The sequence below is a fragment of the Phycodurus eques genome, chromosome 11 (genome assembly GCF_024500275.1).
Source record: "Phycodurus eques isolate BA_2022a chromosome 11, UOR_Pequ_1.1, whole genome shotgun sequence".
Taxonomy (NCBI): Eukaryota; Metazoa; Chordata; class Actinopteri; order Syngnathiformes; family Syngnathidae; genus Phycodurus; species Phycodurus eques.
The window spans coordinates 27,990,975-28,005,300 of NC_084535.1; the positions used below are offsets into that span (position 1 = coordinate 27,990,975).

The following is a 14,326-nucleotide window of genomic DNA, read 5'->3' on the forward strand; positions in this document are numbered from 1 at the left end:
CTGTACGTTGGGGAGGGGGTAGCCTCCCTACGCCTTCGGGTGGGGGGACGGGTCCTGACTGTTGTTTGTGCCTATCCACCAAACAGCAGTTAAGATTACCCACCCTTTTTGGAGTCCTATGGAGGGGGTGCTGGAGAGTGCTCCCGCTGGGGCCTCCATCGTTCTGCTGGGGGACTTCAATGCTCACGTGGGGAATGACAGTGAGACCTGGAAGGGCATGATTGGGAGGAACACAATCATGCCCTTCCAGAGAGGTGTTCTGTTATTGGACATCTGTGCTCATCAAGGATTGTCCGTAACGAACACCATGTTCAAATATAAGGGTGTCCACACGTGCACTTGGCACCAGTACACCCTAGGTCGCAGTTCGAAGATAGACTTTGTGGTCGTATCAGAAGGAGTTTCAATTCCCACCTCCGACAGAACTTTGCTCATGTTCCGGAGGAGGCGGGGCACATCGAGTCCGAGTGGACCATGTTCCGCACCTCCATTGCTGAGGCGGCCGACCGGAGCTGTGGCCGTAACGTGGTCTGAGTTCCTAAAGGCTCTGGGGGCTGTCCTGGTTGACACGCCCCTGCAACATCACGTGGACATTGGGGACAGTGCCTCTGGATTGGCACACTGGGGTGGTGGTACCCCTTTTTAAGAAAGGGGACCAGAGGGTGTGTTCCAAATACAGGGGGATCACACTCCTCAGCCTCCCTGGTAATGTCTTTTCGGGGGTGCTGGAGAGGTTTGTCTGGAAGTCGAATCTCAGATTCAGGAGGAGCAGTGTGGTTTTCGTCCTGGCCGTGGAACAGTGGACCAGCTCTACACCCTCAGCAGGGTCCTCGAGGGTGCATGGGAGTTCGCCCAACCAGTCTACATGTGTTTTGTGGACTTGGAGAAGGCTTTTGACCGTGTACCTCAGGGAGTCGTGTGGGGGTGCTTCGGGGGTGTGAGGTATCGAACCCACTGATACGGGCTGTTCGTGTGACGAGTGTCAGAGTTTGGTCCGCATTGCCGGCAGTAAGTCGGACTCATTTCCGGTGGGAGTTGGACTCTGCCAAGGCTGCCCTTTGTCACTGATTCTGTTCATAAATTTTATGGACAGAATTTCTCGACGCAGCCGAGGCGTAGAGGGGCCCGGTTTGGTGGCCTCAAAATTGCATCTGCTTTTTTCAGATGATGTGGTTCTGTTGGCTTCATCAAGCCGTGATCTCCAATTCGCACTGTAGCAGTTCGCAGCCGAGTGTGAAGTCGGAAAAGGGTGGCGTGCCCTCTCCGGGTCGGGGATGAGGTCCTGCCCCAAGTGGAGGCGCTCAAGTATCTTGGGGTCTTGTTCACGGGTGATGGAAGAATGGAACGGGAGACCGACAGGCGGATCGGTCCCGCGTCCGCAGTGATGCGGACTTTGTATCGGTCCGTTGTGGTAAAGAAGACGCTAACCTGAAAAGCGAAGCTCTCAATTTACCGGTCAATCTATGTTCCTACACTCATCTATGGACACGAGCTGTGGTTCGTGACCGAAAAAAAGAGATCCCAGATACATACATCCATCTATCCATCCATCCATTTTCTGAGCCGCTTCTCCTCACGAGGGTCGCGGGCGTGCTGGAGCCTATCCCAGCTATTATCGGGCAGGAGGCGGGGTACACCCTGAACTGGTTGCCAGCCAATTGCAGGGCACATACAAACAAACAACCATTCGCACTCACACTTATGGGTAATTTAGAGTCTCCAATTCATGCATGTTTTTGGGATGTTGCTGTCATTCCCAAACACTTCCACGTTCTCCTAATACAGTTTACAGTCTCTCTTCTTTTCTCATCATTTACGGTCCATAATATCATCAAAAGGTTCAGAGAATATAGAGAAATCACTGCTTGTAAGCGGCAAGGCCGAAAACCAACATTGAATGCCCGTGACCTTCGATCCCTCAGGCGGCACTGCATCAAAAACCGACATCAATTTGTAAAGGATATCACCACGTGGGCTCAGGAACACTTCAGAAAATCAATGTCAGTAAATACAGTTCGGCGCTACATCCGTAAGTGCAACTTGAAACTCTACTATGCAAAGTATAGTAGAGTTTTTTTTTTATTTTTATCAACAACACCCAGAAACGACGCCGGCTTCCCTGGGCCCGAGCTCATCTAAGATTGCCTGATGCAAAGTGGAAAAGTGTTCTCTGGTTCGAAGAGTCCACATTTCAAATTGTTTTTGGAAATTGTGGATGTCGCGTCTTCCGGGCCAAAGAGGAAAAGAACCATCCGGACTGTTATGGACGCAAAGTTCAAAAGCCAACATCTGTGATGGTATGGGGCTGTGTTGGTGCCAATGTCATGGGTAACCTACACATCTGTGAAACCACCATTAATGCTGAAGGGTACATACAGGTTTTGGAAAAACATATGCTGCCATCCAAGCAACATCTTTTTCATGGATGCCCCTGCTTATTTCAGCAAGACAATGCCAAATCACATTCTGCACGTGTTACAACAGCTGGGCTCCGTAGTAAAACAGCGCGGTTACTGGACTGACCTGTCTCCCATTGAAAATGTGTGGCGTAACGTAAAATACGACAACTGAGACCCCGGACTTTTGGAACAGCTGAAGCTTTACATCAAACAAGAATGGGAAATAATTCCACCTACAAAGCTTGAACAATTAGTGTGCTCAGTTCCCAAACGTTTATTGAATGTTGTTAAAAGAAAAGGTGATGTAACAGAGTGGTAAACATGACCCCGTCCCAGCTTTTTTGGAATGTGTTGCAGCCATAATTAATGTTCAAGCTGAGTGGTGGAGAAGAGTGAAGCTAGAGGGAGAAGATATAGCAAGGGTGGAGGACTTTAAATACTTGGTGTCAACCGTGCAGAGCAATGGTGAGTGTGGTCAGGAAGTGAAGAAATGGATCCAAGCAGGTCGGAACGGGTGGAGGAAGGTGTCAGGTGTGTTATGTGACGGAAGAGTCTCTGCTAGGATGAAGGGCAAAGTTTCTAAAACAGTGGTGAGGCCAGCCGTGATGTACGGATTAGAGACAGTGGCACTGAAGAGACAACAGGAAGCAGAGTTGGAGGTGGCAGAAATGAAGATGTTGAGGTTTGCTCTCGGAGTGACCAGGTTGGGTAAAATTAGAAATCTGCTCATCAGAGGGACAGCCGAGGTTCGATGTTTTGGAGACAGAGAGTGCAGACTTTGATGGTTTGGACACATCCAGTGGAGAGAGAGTGAGTATATTAGTAGAAGGGTGAGGAGGATGGAGCTTCCAGGCAAGAGAGCTAGAGGAACACTAAAGAGAAGGTTGATGGATGTCGTGAGGGAAGACATGATGGCAGTTGGTGTTCGAGAGGAGGATGCAGGAGATAGGCTTACATGGAAAAGGATGACTCGCTGTGACGACCCCTAAAGGGACAAGCTGGGAGGAAAAGAAGACTCCGGTTTCCTCCCACATGCAAAAAAACATGCATGGTAGGTTGATTGGACACTCTAAAATGTCCATAGGTGTGAACGTGAGTGTAATTGGTTGTGTGTGTTCTGTGATTGGTTGGCGACCAGTTCAGGTTGTACTCCCCCGAAGATAGCTGGGATTGGCTCCTGCATACCTGCGACCCGAGTGAGGATAAGCGGTACAGAAAATGGACGGATATATATATCTGTGGTCGGCAAGTTCGCCTTCTGGACATGAATATATCGATTGAAATCATTTTAAAAGGTAATCAATCAATTGTATTGATATTAGGAAATAACGCACTCGCACTTAATCATGGCAGGCTTTAAGTAGAGGTGTGTTTGTGTTGGATTTCCAAGAAAAAACATTTTAATTCCTTTTACTTTGCTTGATTTTTCAGTTAGCACACAGCAGTTAGCACTGTCATGGCTACTTTCTTCTTAGTCGTCTTTTCTTCTTTGTATCCTTTTCTATGCCCCACAACTAGTCACTCCTTTCCGTCGTGCCTCTAGCACCTCGAGACCACGGTTTTTGTTTTGTTTTCTAAACACATATTTATTTATTTATTTTTTAAAGTTTAAGATGGTGGCACAGTGACAGACTGGTTAGCACGTCTGCCTCACAGTTCTGAGGACCGAGGTTCAAATCCCGGCCCTGCATGTGTGGAGTTTGCATGTTCTCCCCTCCCGCGTGGCTTTTCTACGGGTACTCTGATTTCCTCCCGCATCCCAGAAACATGCGTGCTAGGTTAATTGAAGACTCTAAATTGCCCGTAGAAGTCAATGGTTGGTTGGTTGTTTGTATGTGCCCTGCGATTGGCTGGCGACCAGTTCGGGGTGTGCCCTGCCTCTCGCCCGGGGATGGCTGGGATGGGCTCCGGCACGCCTGCGACCCTAGTGAGGAGAAGCGGTACGGAAAATGAACGGATGGATGGAAGTTTAAGACGTCCGTCTGTCTTGTGGATGTCAGGTGAGAAGGAGGCTAGCGAGAAATGATCAAGGATGCATGTGCGCGACTTGCGACAAAGCGGTGTGCACTTGGAAGGCTTCCTTCACGCTGGTTAGCTTAGCTTAGCTTCCTAGCTGCTAACAAAAATAGCAGAGTCGTCTCGAGAACAAACTCAGGCAAACGAGGAGAACCAGCAACAATATCAACTACTGGAAGCTGTTTCAGGCTCACATGTATTACATTTATGTAGTTCTCTATGTATTGTTAACGCTATTCCTAAAAGAATTTCCTTATGAAAACATCACCTAAGGGTGAACCAGCTTTTTCTAGCCATTACCATTTAACTATTTATAACAGGGATTCTCAAACTTTGGGTCCAGTTGGGCACACCGTACAGTGGAATTTTTTTCCCCAGTAATATAATTATAATAATCATCATCATCATATCATAATTATAACACCAATCAAACATCTATTTTCTCTAGGGGAAAAAATGGCGCAACAATAAAATCATAGCTGAAACAATGTAAATAATTAGATGCTGTTTTCCCCCCTTTGTTTTATTGAAAAGCAATACAATCTTTTCTTAAGCAGACTCATAATCCATTAGAAAACACATACAGTACAGTACACAATAAGACACATTAAAGGAAAGTACTGTACATCAGGAAAATGTTTATATTTAATGACAATTGGTTTTTACCCGATTCCCTTACAAGAAACAACAAGAATCCAAGAAATTTCACCTGCACTGTCCAGTATGTTTTGTGGCTAAAAAGTAACTGAATCCATTTCCAGCCACTGAATTGTTTAGTTTTTGCAACCATGAAACGAATCATGACTCAAACAAATTGTTAAACCCCTTATCTTTACTAAAAAATCAATCAAAACTGGTTGCGTGTTACTTTTAATGTCAAAATACCTTGGTCAAGTACTGGTATCGGTAGTAAGTGCAGCACTACTACACACACAACCGATTGCTCCACTATTTGTAGTCCGGCAACAGGGCTAGTTTCAGTTCGCTTCCTAATTCACTGTCATTCCGCTAAACCCTTTTCTTTGAGATGCAAATGACTGCTGACTCGGGATCTGGAGAGGTTGACTTTCTGTTTGTGCTACGCATTTGTGTACGGGTTGCTTGGTCTTTCCCATGCGGAGGCCTCTGTGCTCATCACTTCACTGCACTGCATAAACAACATTATTGAGTTTGATTTGAGGGATTTTGTCCTTGGTGTGAACCAGCTTTTGTCTTATGGGGTTGCTGCGTTTGAAGTGCAATAGTATGTTTTTGTTGTTGTTGTTTCTTTCCTTTCCCTAACAAACCAGCCATGTAAGGGACTACAACATTCCACCTCCTGTTTTTGTCCTCGATGTGACCAACCCCAGGTATAAATAGGGGAACCCTGCTAGAGATATAAATACGGGAACTCTATATGTAAGATTTCGAACTGAGAAAGTCTTTTGGATTAAAGGTGAAATGTCTTGAACAACCAAAAAGACTCCAGTTGCCATAACCGTGACTTGAATGACTAAGAAGCGACACAGACACCACAGCCTTGTGTTCAACCATTGTTATTTTGAATTTATGTGCTCGTAAATGCACACATCCTCCATTGTTTATCAAGGGGTTTGCACTGTGTAGACAGTCACTCAAGCATTTCTACGTGTGTCATGCTCAACTGTGACCTCCTTTAACAGATTATCACAATGTCAACACAGCTACAGAAGGAAATGATGAGAATAATGAGCACTTCATCAAAAGCTGGGGTGAGGCAAATTTTCATTTATTGGTAGTGAGAACAGGAATGGAAGAGCAAGTTCGACAGGTTTTATGAGAACAGTATGGCAAATGATTTTCAGTTTGCGCATCCCTTGAAAAATACAATATGTTTTGAGTTTTTATAACTAATCTTCAAATTAATTCAGACATGATGGTCTGGAGTTTTGTTGAAAAGATTATTCAATCACTCACACTGGCAAACAGAATGTTAACAATGGAAATTATAAGTGGCACATTCAACTGCCATAACCTTGCAATCCCAACTGTCATATTCATCCTAACCATGAATAAGCATTCATTTATTGTCAGTCCTACACAGCTACTTCCTTTTTTTTTTTTTTTTTTTTTTTTTTATACACAGACCTATACAAGCGGATTCCATTTAAAGGCTCATTTATTTAGTTCACATTTATTTCTAATATCTTTACAGACGTGGATAATTCACTTAATTCGATGGACTTTGTGTTCTCTCCAAGGTCACACAGGCAATTCTGAGTGACAGTGGTGTGTTGCCTGTGAACTTTGATCGTCCTGAACAAGCTCTGGATCTGATCACTGAAGCCTGCAATAACCTTGCACTAGAACTGGGAACGGAGATCCATCTGGCAATGAACTGTGCGGGGCCTGACCTCATGGACTATGTAAGTGTATTAGCAAGTAAGTTTGAGTAAGTGATCCATGCTATTGACAGGGACCGTGAGTTGTGCCGAGAGCTGCATACGTGCCTTTTTTTCTGTCTCCATTTCAGACCAAAGAAAAGTACGAGATTGCAGCAGGAGTTCATAAGTCTCCGGACGAGCTAGTGGCCATGTATCAAACCCTTATCAGCAAATATACTGCAGTTGTGGCTTTAATTGACCCTCTCAGGAGGGAGGTATGTGTCTATAGCTTTGATAGGAACAAAGGTCATGAAAACAGAAAAAAAAATGTTGGTCCATTACATTGTGACTTTAGTGCAAGGCATTGATACATGTGAGTTTAATCCATTTAGAGTTAACTTAGTGGGTTTTCTCCAGGGACTGTGGCTTGCTCACACGTTCCAAAAACATGCATGGTATGTTAATTGGACACTCTAAATTAACCAAAGGTTTAAGTGTGGATGATTGTTTGTTCATATCTGCTCTGCGATCGTCTGACAACTAGTCCAATTTATACCCCCGCATCTCACATGGGAGAGGCTACTGAAAATCAGTAGGCCTATGTAAAATGGATGGATGGCTATCATACTGTATCTAGTGGAATAGTGTAATGACCACTCTGTGCACCTCATAGACAAAAGTGATTTATTACTTATTTTCTTTATGGCCCCTGAATCATAATTTTACCAAGGAATTTTGGACCGCTTTGTGGGAACAGTTTGTGGGAGGCCCTTTTCTCCTCCAAATGTTTCCCAGTGCGCCAAACAAGGTTATATATGGATGGTTGGAGAATGTTATGAAAAAACTTGAGAGCCCTGGTCTCTACCCCATCCAACACATTTAATGAACTCGAACGGAGTTGTGGCCAAACATCAGTGACCTCTGACCTCACAAATGCCCTTCTGGATGAATGGAGAAAAAACCCCAGACAAACTCCCAACTTCCTTGAGACAGTCATACGTTATATACCTGAAAAGAGGTGTCCAGCTCCATATTTGCTTGTGCCCAGATGTTTGTCCATATAGTACACTCGACGTGTGATGTACACACTTACGCAAAAGTCTTTGCCCTCAGGTACCCAGTCAAGTGTCAAGTCTTTGACCCCAAGACCCAAGTCAAGTCCTACACTTGTAAGTTTCAGGTCCTTGCGAGTCATTTTACCAACAAAATAAAAATATATTTTAATGAAAATATTTTTCATAAATCTGTACATATTAAAAACTGTATTTCATCTATTTTTAAATCCATATGTATTTCCCAAAACAAATTTGATAAACAAGTGCATTGAACCTTTATAAGAAAACAAGGGAGCTGATAAAATTTTTTGCACCTTCAAAACCAATCGTCAAGGGGCGCCTTAGTTTATTACCCCTTCAAAACCAATTGATATTAGGTTTTCACTTATGTTATATTATGTCACTGCCTGCATATAAGCCTGTCAGTTCCGGGAAGCCGTCTCCTGAGTATTGACACTTGTCTGTGACTCACTGGCCAACACTCGTACTTCGAGGTTTCTGTGGTATGCAAGTAATTACCCGATGACCCGATTTTGTTCTCTCCCGCCTCCCTTGTTCCTTCCGTGCCTTCCCCGCCGCGCTGCCTGCTCCAGCCACGCCGCCAAGCCACACCACCTGCTCACATTCCCGCTTCCTGCTCGCTCCTTGTCCCCGACGGCCCACCACCTCGCCTTGGATATCCTTACCCTGTGCCAACCTGCAATAAACCATTCTGAAAACTACTCCCGCCACCTCAGTCTGCTCTTGGGTCCCATTCTACTAACATCCGACTTCGAATCGTGACAGAATACTCGGGCCATGATGAACCCAGTGACTACCGAAGCGTTGAGGAAAGCGCTCGCCCATCTTGGCGAGCACATCCGCAGATAAGACAAAGCCCTCCGCAAGATCATGGACTCATTAAATGCCCTTACACAACAGCCCTTACCCTCCTATCCTCATAGACTCACCTCAGCAATCCTCCGGTAAATATTCCTCCCGAGCCCGCAGCCTCCGACCAACCCCACCTTTCGTACAAAGAGCCACATGTTCCTCATCCCGAACCTTACTCAGGGGACCTCGGTTCATCTAATACATTTTTATTAAACTGCACTCTAGTATTCGACCTACAACCGCTAAGCTATCCAACGGACAGATCTAAAGACCGCATACATTAGCAACTGCCTCCGCAGCAGAGCTGCTAAATGGGCCACTGAACTTTGGTTTAATTCCTCCCCGATGCTCACTTCACTAGACTCATTTATATCCGAACTCACCAAAGTTTTTGATGACCCAGTGAGGGGTAGGGAAGCCACTCGGCACCTACTAGCTCTCACCCAAGGTTCGAGTTCGGTAGCATCCTCCTCAATGGATTTCCGAATACTCGCGAGTGAATGCGGTCGACTCATCTCCCCTGTCATCCGCCAAATAGTACCATTCAACCTCCTCATTTCTGGGAATCATCGCTAAACACTGCAATTATTTGTCATCCCTTCCCTCGAGACGCCACTTGTCCTCGCATCCCTTGGCTCAAACAACACAACCATGTCATAGATTGGACCCACCTGTCAATCACTGGTTGGAATCACTTCTGTCATTCGTCTCCTTTCGGCTGTCCCGTCCTCCAGCACACCTCAGCCACCAGTTACACCTACCGATCTCTCCCGGGTCCCTGAAGATTATTACAATCTATACCTCGTGTTCAGCAAGGACCTCGCCTTTTTCTCCCGTCGCCTCTGTACATCGGAGCGGAACTATGACGTCGGGAACCATAAGCTGCTGGCCATCGTTTGGGCCCTGGAGGAGTGGAGGCACTTGTTGGAGGGGACAGTTACACCCTTTATTATATGGACTGACCACAAAAACCTACCTTATCTCCGTTCCTTAATCCCCGGCAAGCTTGCTGGGCTTTATTTCTCAGCCGGTTCAATTGCTGCCTCTCCTTCCGCCTTGGTTCGCGCAATGGCAAGCCTGATACCCTCTCCTGTATGTTTGCACCCCCCCCTCCAGTCAAACTGAACCAGAATCCATCCTCCCTTCCTCATGCTTCGTGGGAGTAGCCACTTGGAAGATCGAACAGGTGGTCAAAGAGGCTCAGAAGACTCACCCGGATTCCAAGACCGGACCTCCTCACCAACTGTTCGTACCCGATTCTGCACGCTCTGACGTCCTTCAGCCCACAACTCCAAGCTCACCTGTCATCCCGACATCACCCGCACCATTCATTTCATCCAGCAACACTTCTGGTGGCCCAGCCTAGTCAAAGACACCCGAGAGTTTGTCCTAGCCTGCTCTGTCTGTGCCCGAGGTAAAGCTCATCACCATCAACCCCCAGCTGGTCTGCTGTGCTCCTTACCCATTCCGAGTAGCCCTTGGTCCCACATCTCCCTGGACTACGTCACTTGCCTACCTCCCATCTGAAGGTGACACCGTCATCCTCACCATTATTGACTGGTTCTCCAAGTGTCTTCACTATGTACTTCTTCCCAAATGGCACTCTGCTTTTGAGACTGTTAATCTTCTTGTCCTCCACGTGTTGAGACTTGATGGTATTCCTATTGACATTGTATCGGACCGGGGTCCTCAGTTCTCATCCCAGTCTGGAAAGAGTTCTGCAAGGCGGTGGGAGCAGCAGCCAGTTTGTCTTTCGGCTACCAACCCCAAACCGAAGGCCATACGGAGCGGGCAAATCAAAGCCTGGAGTCTGCTCTTCGCTGCGTTGCTGCTTGCCATCCTGCCTCCTGGTGCACCTTCCTCCCATGGGTGGAATATACCCACAACTCCCTCACCAGCTCCGCCACAGGTATGACTCCCTTTATGGCATGTTACGGTTTCCAACCTCCTTTGTTTAAAGACCTGGGGCCTCATGTACAAAGACTTGCATAGATTTCCTACTGAAACATGGCATACACTCAAATCCAGAAAACGCCGTATGCACAAAAACATCCAGATGGATGAATCTGTGCGTACGCATGAATCCAAGCACATTTCCTTCGTACATCCCAATCAACGTGGAAATGAGCGCACATGTTGGAGGAGCCGACCCCTCCCTGTCCACCCAGTCGCAGCCACGTGCTATATGTTCGGGGAATTCGTCCACTGTCTGTCGTCTCCTCCGGCATCCCCAGGGTCTCCGACGCAGTTACGCTCCAACAACTGGCTGCTGCTGCAACCGTGCAGACTGATAAATAGAAGAAGAGCTGCCATTTAGTGATTTATAGACCAGTAGCAGCACTTTAACATTTATTCTAAAGCTGACTGGAAGCCTGTGTAGAGACTTTAAAATCTGAGTAATATGCTCTGACCTCTTTGTTCAGATCAGAACCCGAGCTGCAGCTGTTTCATGCTCTTTTTGGGGAGTCCAGTCAGAAGAGCATTACAATAGTCAAGTCTACTTGAGATAAAAGCATGGATGAGCTTCTCCTGGTCTGCTTGGCACAAGCCTTCACTCTGGATATGTTCTTCAGATGGTAGAAGGCAGTTTTAGTAATTGATTTGATATGACTGTTGAAAGTCAGGTCGCAATCTATCAAAATTGGAGCCCTTTTCTTTCATAAATGAAAGGGCATGACGCAGTTGTGCTCATAAGTGTACATACTCTGTCAGAGTTTGTAGGATGTGTACCAATCTTGAAAGAAAACCTAAGTGATTAGGCAGAACAACTTTATTTTAGATCTGATTCATTAAACAAAACATTGCAATAAAGAAAATAAAGACATGGTCCCTGTTCATTCATATGTAAAAAAATATATTTAAAAAAATGCCAATATGTCACAAATTCAGCTAGGGTATGTAAACTTATGAGCACAATTATACATATCAGCAGTTATGTATATAGATTTTCTGTGTTACTTAACAATAAAAAGATGTATATCTACATCTCGAGGCTACTTAAATACATATCACAATAAATAGTTACCTTCTAGACCTTTGCTTCAAGAAACTTTCTTGAGTGGGACTTCTTTAAATATTAGTTGAAGAGCCCGTGTACTAGAGTACATCTTAAATGTAGTGGTCAAATTCTGTGTCTTTCCTCCATAATGGATGTCTATTTCATGACACGCTTCCAGGCATCCTGGGTAATAGAAATATGAACAATTAATCCCATTTCCAAAATGAGAAAAACAGACACAGAAGGCGCATGTGCTGGAGTCACAAGAACCGATTGTGAGGGCAATAGGTGGCATAAATCATCGCCTTGATCAATTAATAGGTGTCCTCACAAATATTAGTGATTCATTAAATACACTGGTTAACAAATGAATTCTGAGCCGTTGCCTCTTTTCATTTTTTGAATCAAATGTTGCCCGGCATGAGTTGTTCATGTGTCTCTGATATGCTGATTTATTATAACAAGTTTCCCAGCATCACCTCTCAGTGTCGTCAAAGCACCAAAAGCTGTAGAAATGTGCCTACGCCAGCCATGAAGTTGGCGTGAGGCACCGCATATTTCCACGGTCATTTCACTCTTGATATATCTGAACTTTGCCGTGAAAAAGAACGTACGGCACGTTTTTGTGCGTACGCACCTTTTGTACATGAGGCCCCAGGAGTATACAGTGGCGGTTCCCGCGGTGAGGGAGCACCTTCGGAGAATCCGATCTGTGTGGAAGGACGTCAAGGCTGCTCTGACTCAGAGTCACTTTTTTTTAATGAAACCATCACTTTAGGTAGTGTGGAAAAAATTACCTCTTGCTCAATTCCTCGACCAGAGTGTACCCAACAATCAGAATCATCTTTATTTGCCAAGTATGTCAAACACACAAGGAATTTGTCTCCGGTAGTTAGTACAACAGACAGTCAGTCAATTTACAGAACACTTTGGAGACATAAAGACATTGACAAAAAACAATTGTGCAAAAAGATGCAGAGTCCTCTAGCACTTAGAGCAGTTCGAATGACTAATATTGCAATAGTCCGGTGCAATGAACATTGTGCAAAGGGCGCTGAGACTTCAAGGAGTGTATGCGGTTTAAAGTGACGAGTAGTGCAATAATCTGGGACAATGTTGGTTGTGCAAATGTTGCAGATACTCCTCAATCAGTGTGCAAATGGAGCAGATGCTACTCTGGCATGATTGGCCAGTATATGCAAATAGTGCAGCACGGTGAGACAACTACAGTGAGTGCACGAGTAATACATAATTGGCCCCACAGAAATGTGACAACGAACTCAAGTCAAAAAATGTCCAGCTTGTTGTAATGGAATTATAGGTTAGGTGTTTAAGAAGTTGATCGCAAGAGGGAAGAAGCTGTTGGAATGTCTACTAGTTCTAGTTTTCATTGATCGGTAGCGCCTACCTGAGAGAAGGAGCCGGAAGAGCTGGTGACCGGGATGCGGAGGGTCCGAGAGGATTTTGCACGCCCTTGTCTTAGTTCTGGCAGCGTGCAAGTCCTCAATGGTGGGTAGGGGGGTACCGACAATCCTTTCAGCAGTTTTGATTGTCCGTTGCAGTCGGAGTTTGTCCTTTTTTGTAGCAGCACCAAACCAGACTGTGATGGAAGAACACAGGACTGATTCGATGACCGCTGTGTAGAACTGTCTCAGCAGCTCCGGTGGCAGGCCGTGCTTTCTCAGAAGCCGCAGGAAGTACATCCTCTGCTGGGCCTTTTTGAGGACGGAGTTGATGTTGGTCGCCCACTTCAGGTCCTGAGAGGCTGTAATTCCCAGGAACTTCAAGGTTTTGACGGTTGTCACAAGGCAGCTGGACAACGTGAGGGGCAGCTGTGGCGAAGGATGCCTCCTGAAGTCCACGATCATCTCTACAGTCTTGAGCGTGTTCAGCTCCAGGTTGCGTCGGCCGCACCACAGCTCCGGCCGCTCCGCTTCCTGTCGATATGCAGACTCGTCACCATCCTTGATGAGGCCGATGACAGTGGTGTCATCTGCAAACTTCAGGAGTTTGACAGTCGGGTTCGCTGAGGTGCAGTCGTTTGTGTAGAGAGAGAAGAGCAGCGGAGAGAGGACACAACCTTGGCGCGCCCCAGTGCTGATGCTGCGTGTGGATGAGGTGGCCTCCCCCAGCCTGACCTGCTGTGTCCTGCCTGTCAGAAAGCTGTAAATCCACTGGCAGATGGCAGGTGAGACGGTGAGCTGGAGAAGCTTGGGTGAAAGGAGTTCAGGGATGATGGTGTTGAACGCTGAGCTGAAGTCCACGAACAGGATCCTCGCGTAGGTCCCTGCACTGTCGAGGTGTTCTAGGATGAAGTGCAGTCCCATGTTGACTGCATCATCCGCAGACCTGTTCGCTTGGTAGGAAAACGGCAGGGGGTCCAGCAGGGGACCTGTGACACTCTTGAGGTGGTCCAGCACGAGACGTTCAAAGGACTTCATGACCACAGATGTCAAAGCGACAGGCCTGTAGTCATTCAGACCAGAGATTGCAGGTTTCTTAGGGACACAGGATGGGGACACATGGTCCGGGCCTGCCGCTTTGTTAATCTTTTGTTGTTTGAAGATGTGTCTCACATCCTGTTCATGGATGGTTAACGCAGAAGTCAGAGGTGTGGTTGTGGTCGCGGGTGCGACCGGGTAG

General features: G+C 46.2%; 1 protein-coding gene across 5 annotated transcripts in view; it reads left to right on the plus strand.

Moving 5' to 3' along the window:
* Positions 1 to 14,326, plus strand: part of eno4 (enolase 4) — a 53,235-nt gene that overhangs the window by 15,029 nt on the left and 23,880 nt on the right. For 3 of the 5 annotated variants that reach the window (XM_061689603.1, XM_061689605.1, XM_061689608.1), the window contains exons 7-9: positions 6,077 to 6,145; positions 6,635 to 6,799; positions 6,907 to 7,032. In XM_061689603.1, the coding sequence (XP_061545587.1) occupies positions 6,077 to 6,145; positions 6,635 to 6,799; positions 6,907 to 7,032 (360 nt within the window). The remainder of the gene's footprint in view (positions 1 to 6,076; positions 6,146 to 6,634; positions 6,800 to 6,906; positions 7,033 to 14,326) is intronic. The other 2 variants (XM_061689607.1, XM_061689606.1) reach the window with 2 other exon arrangements.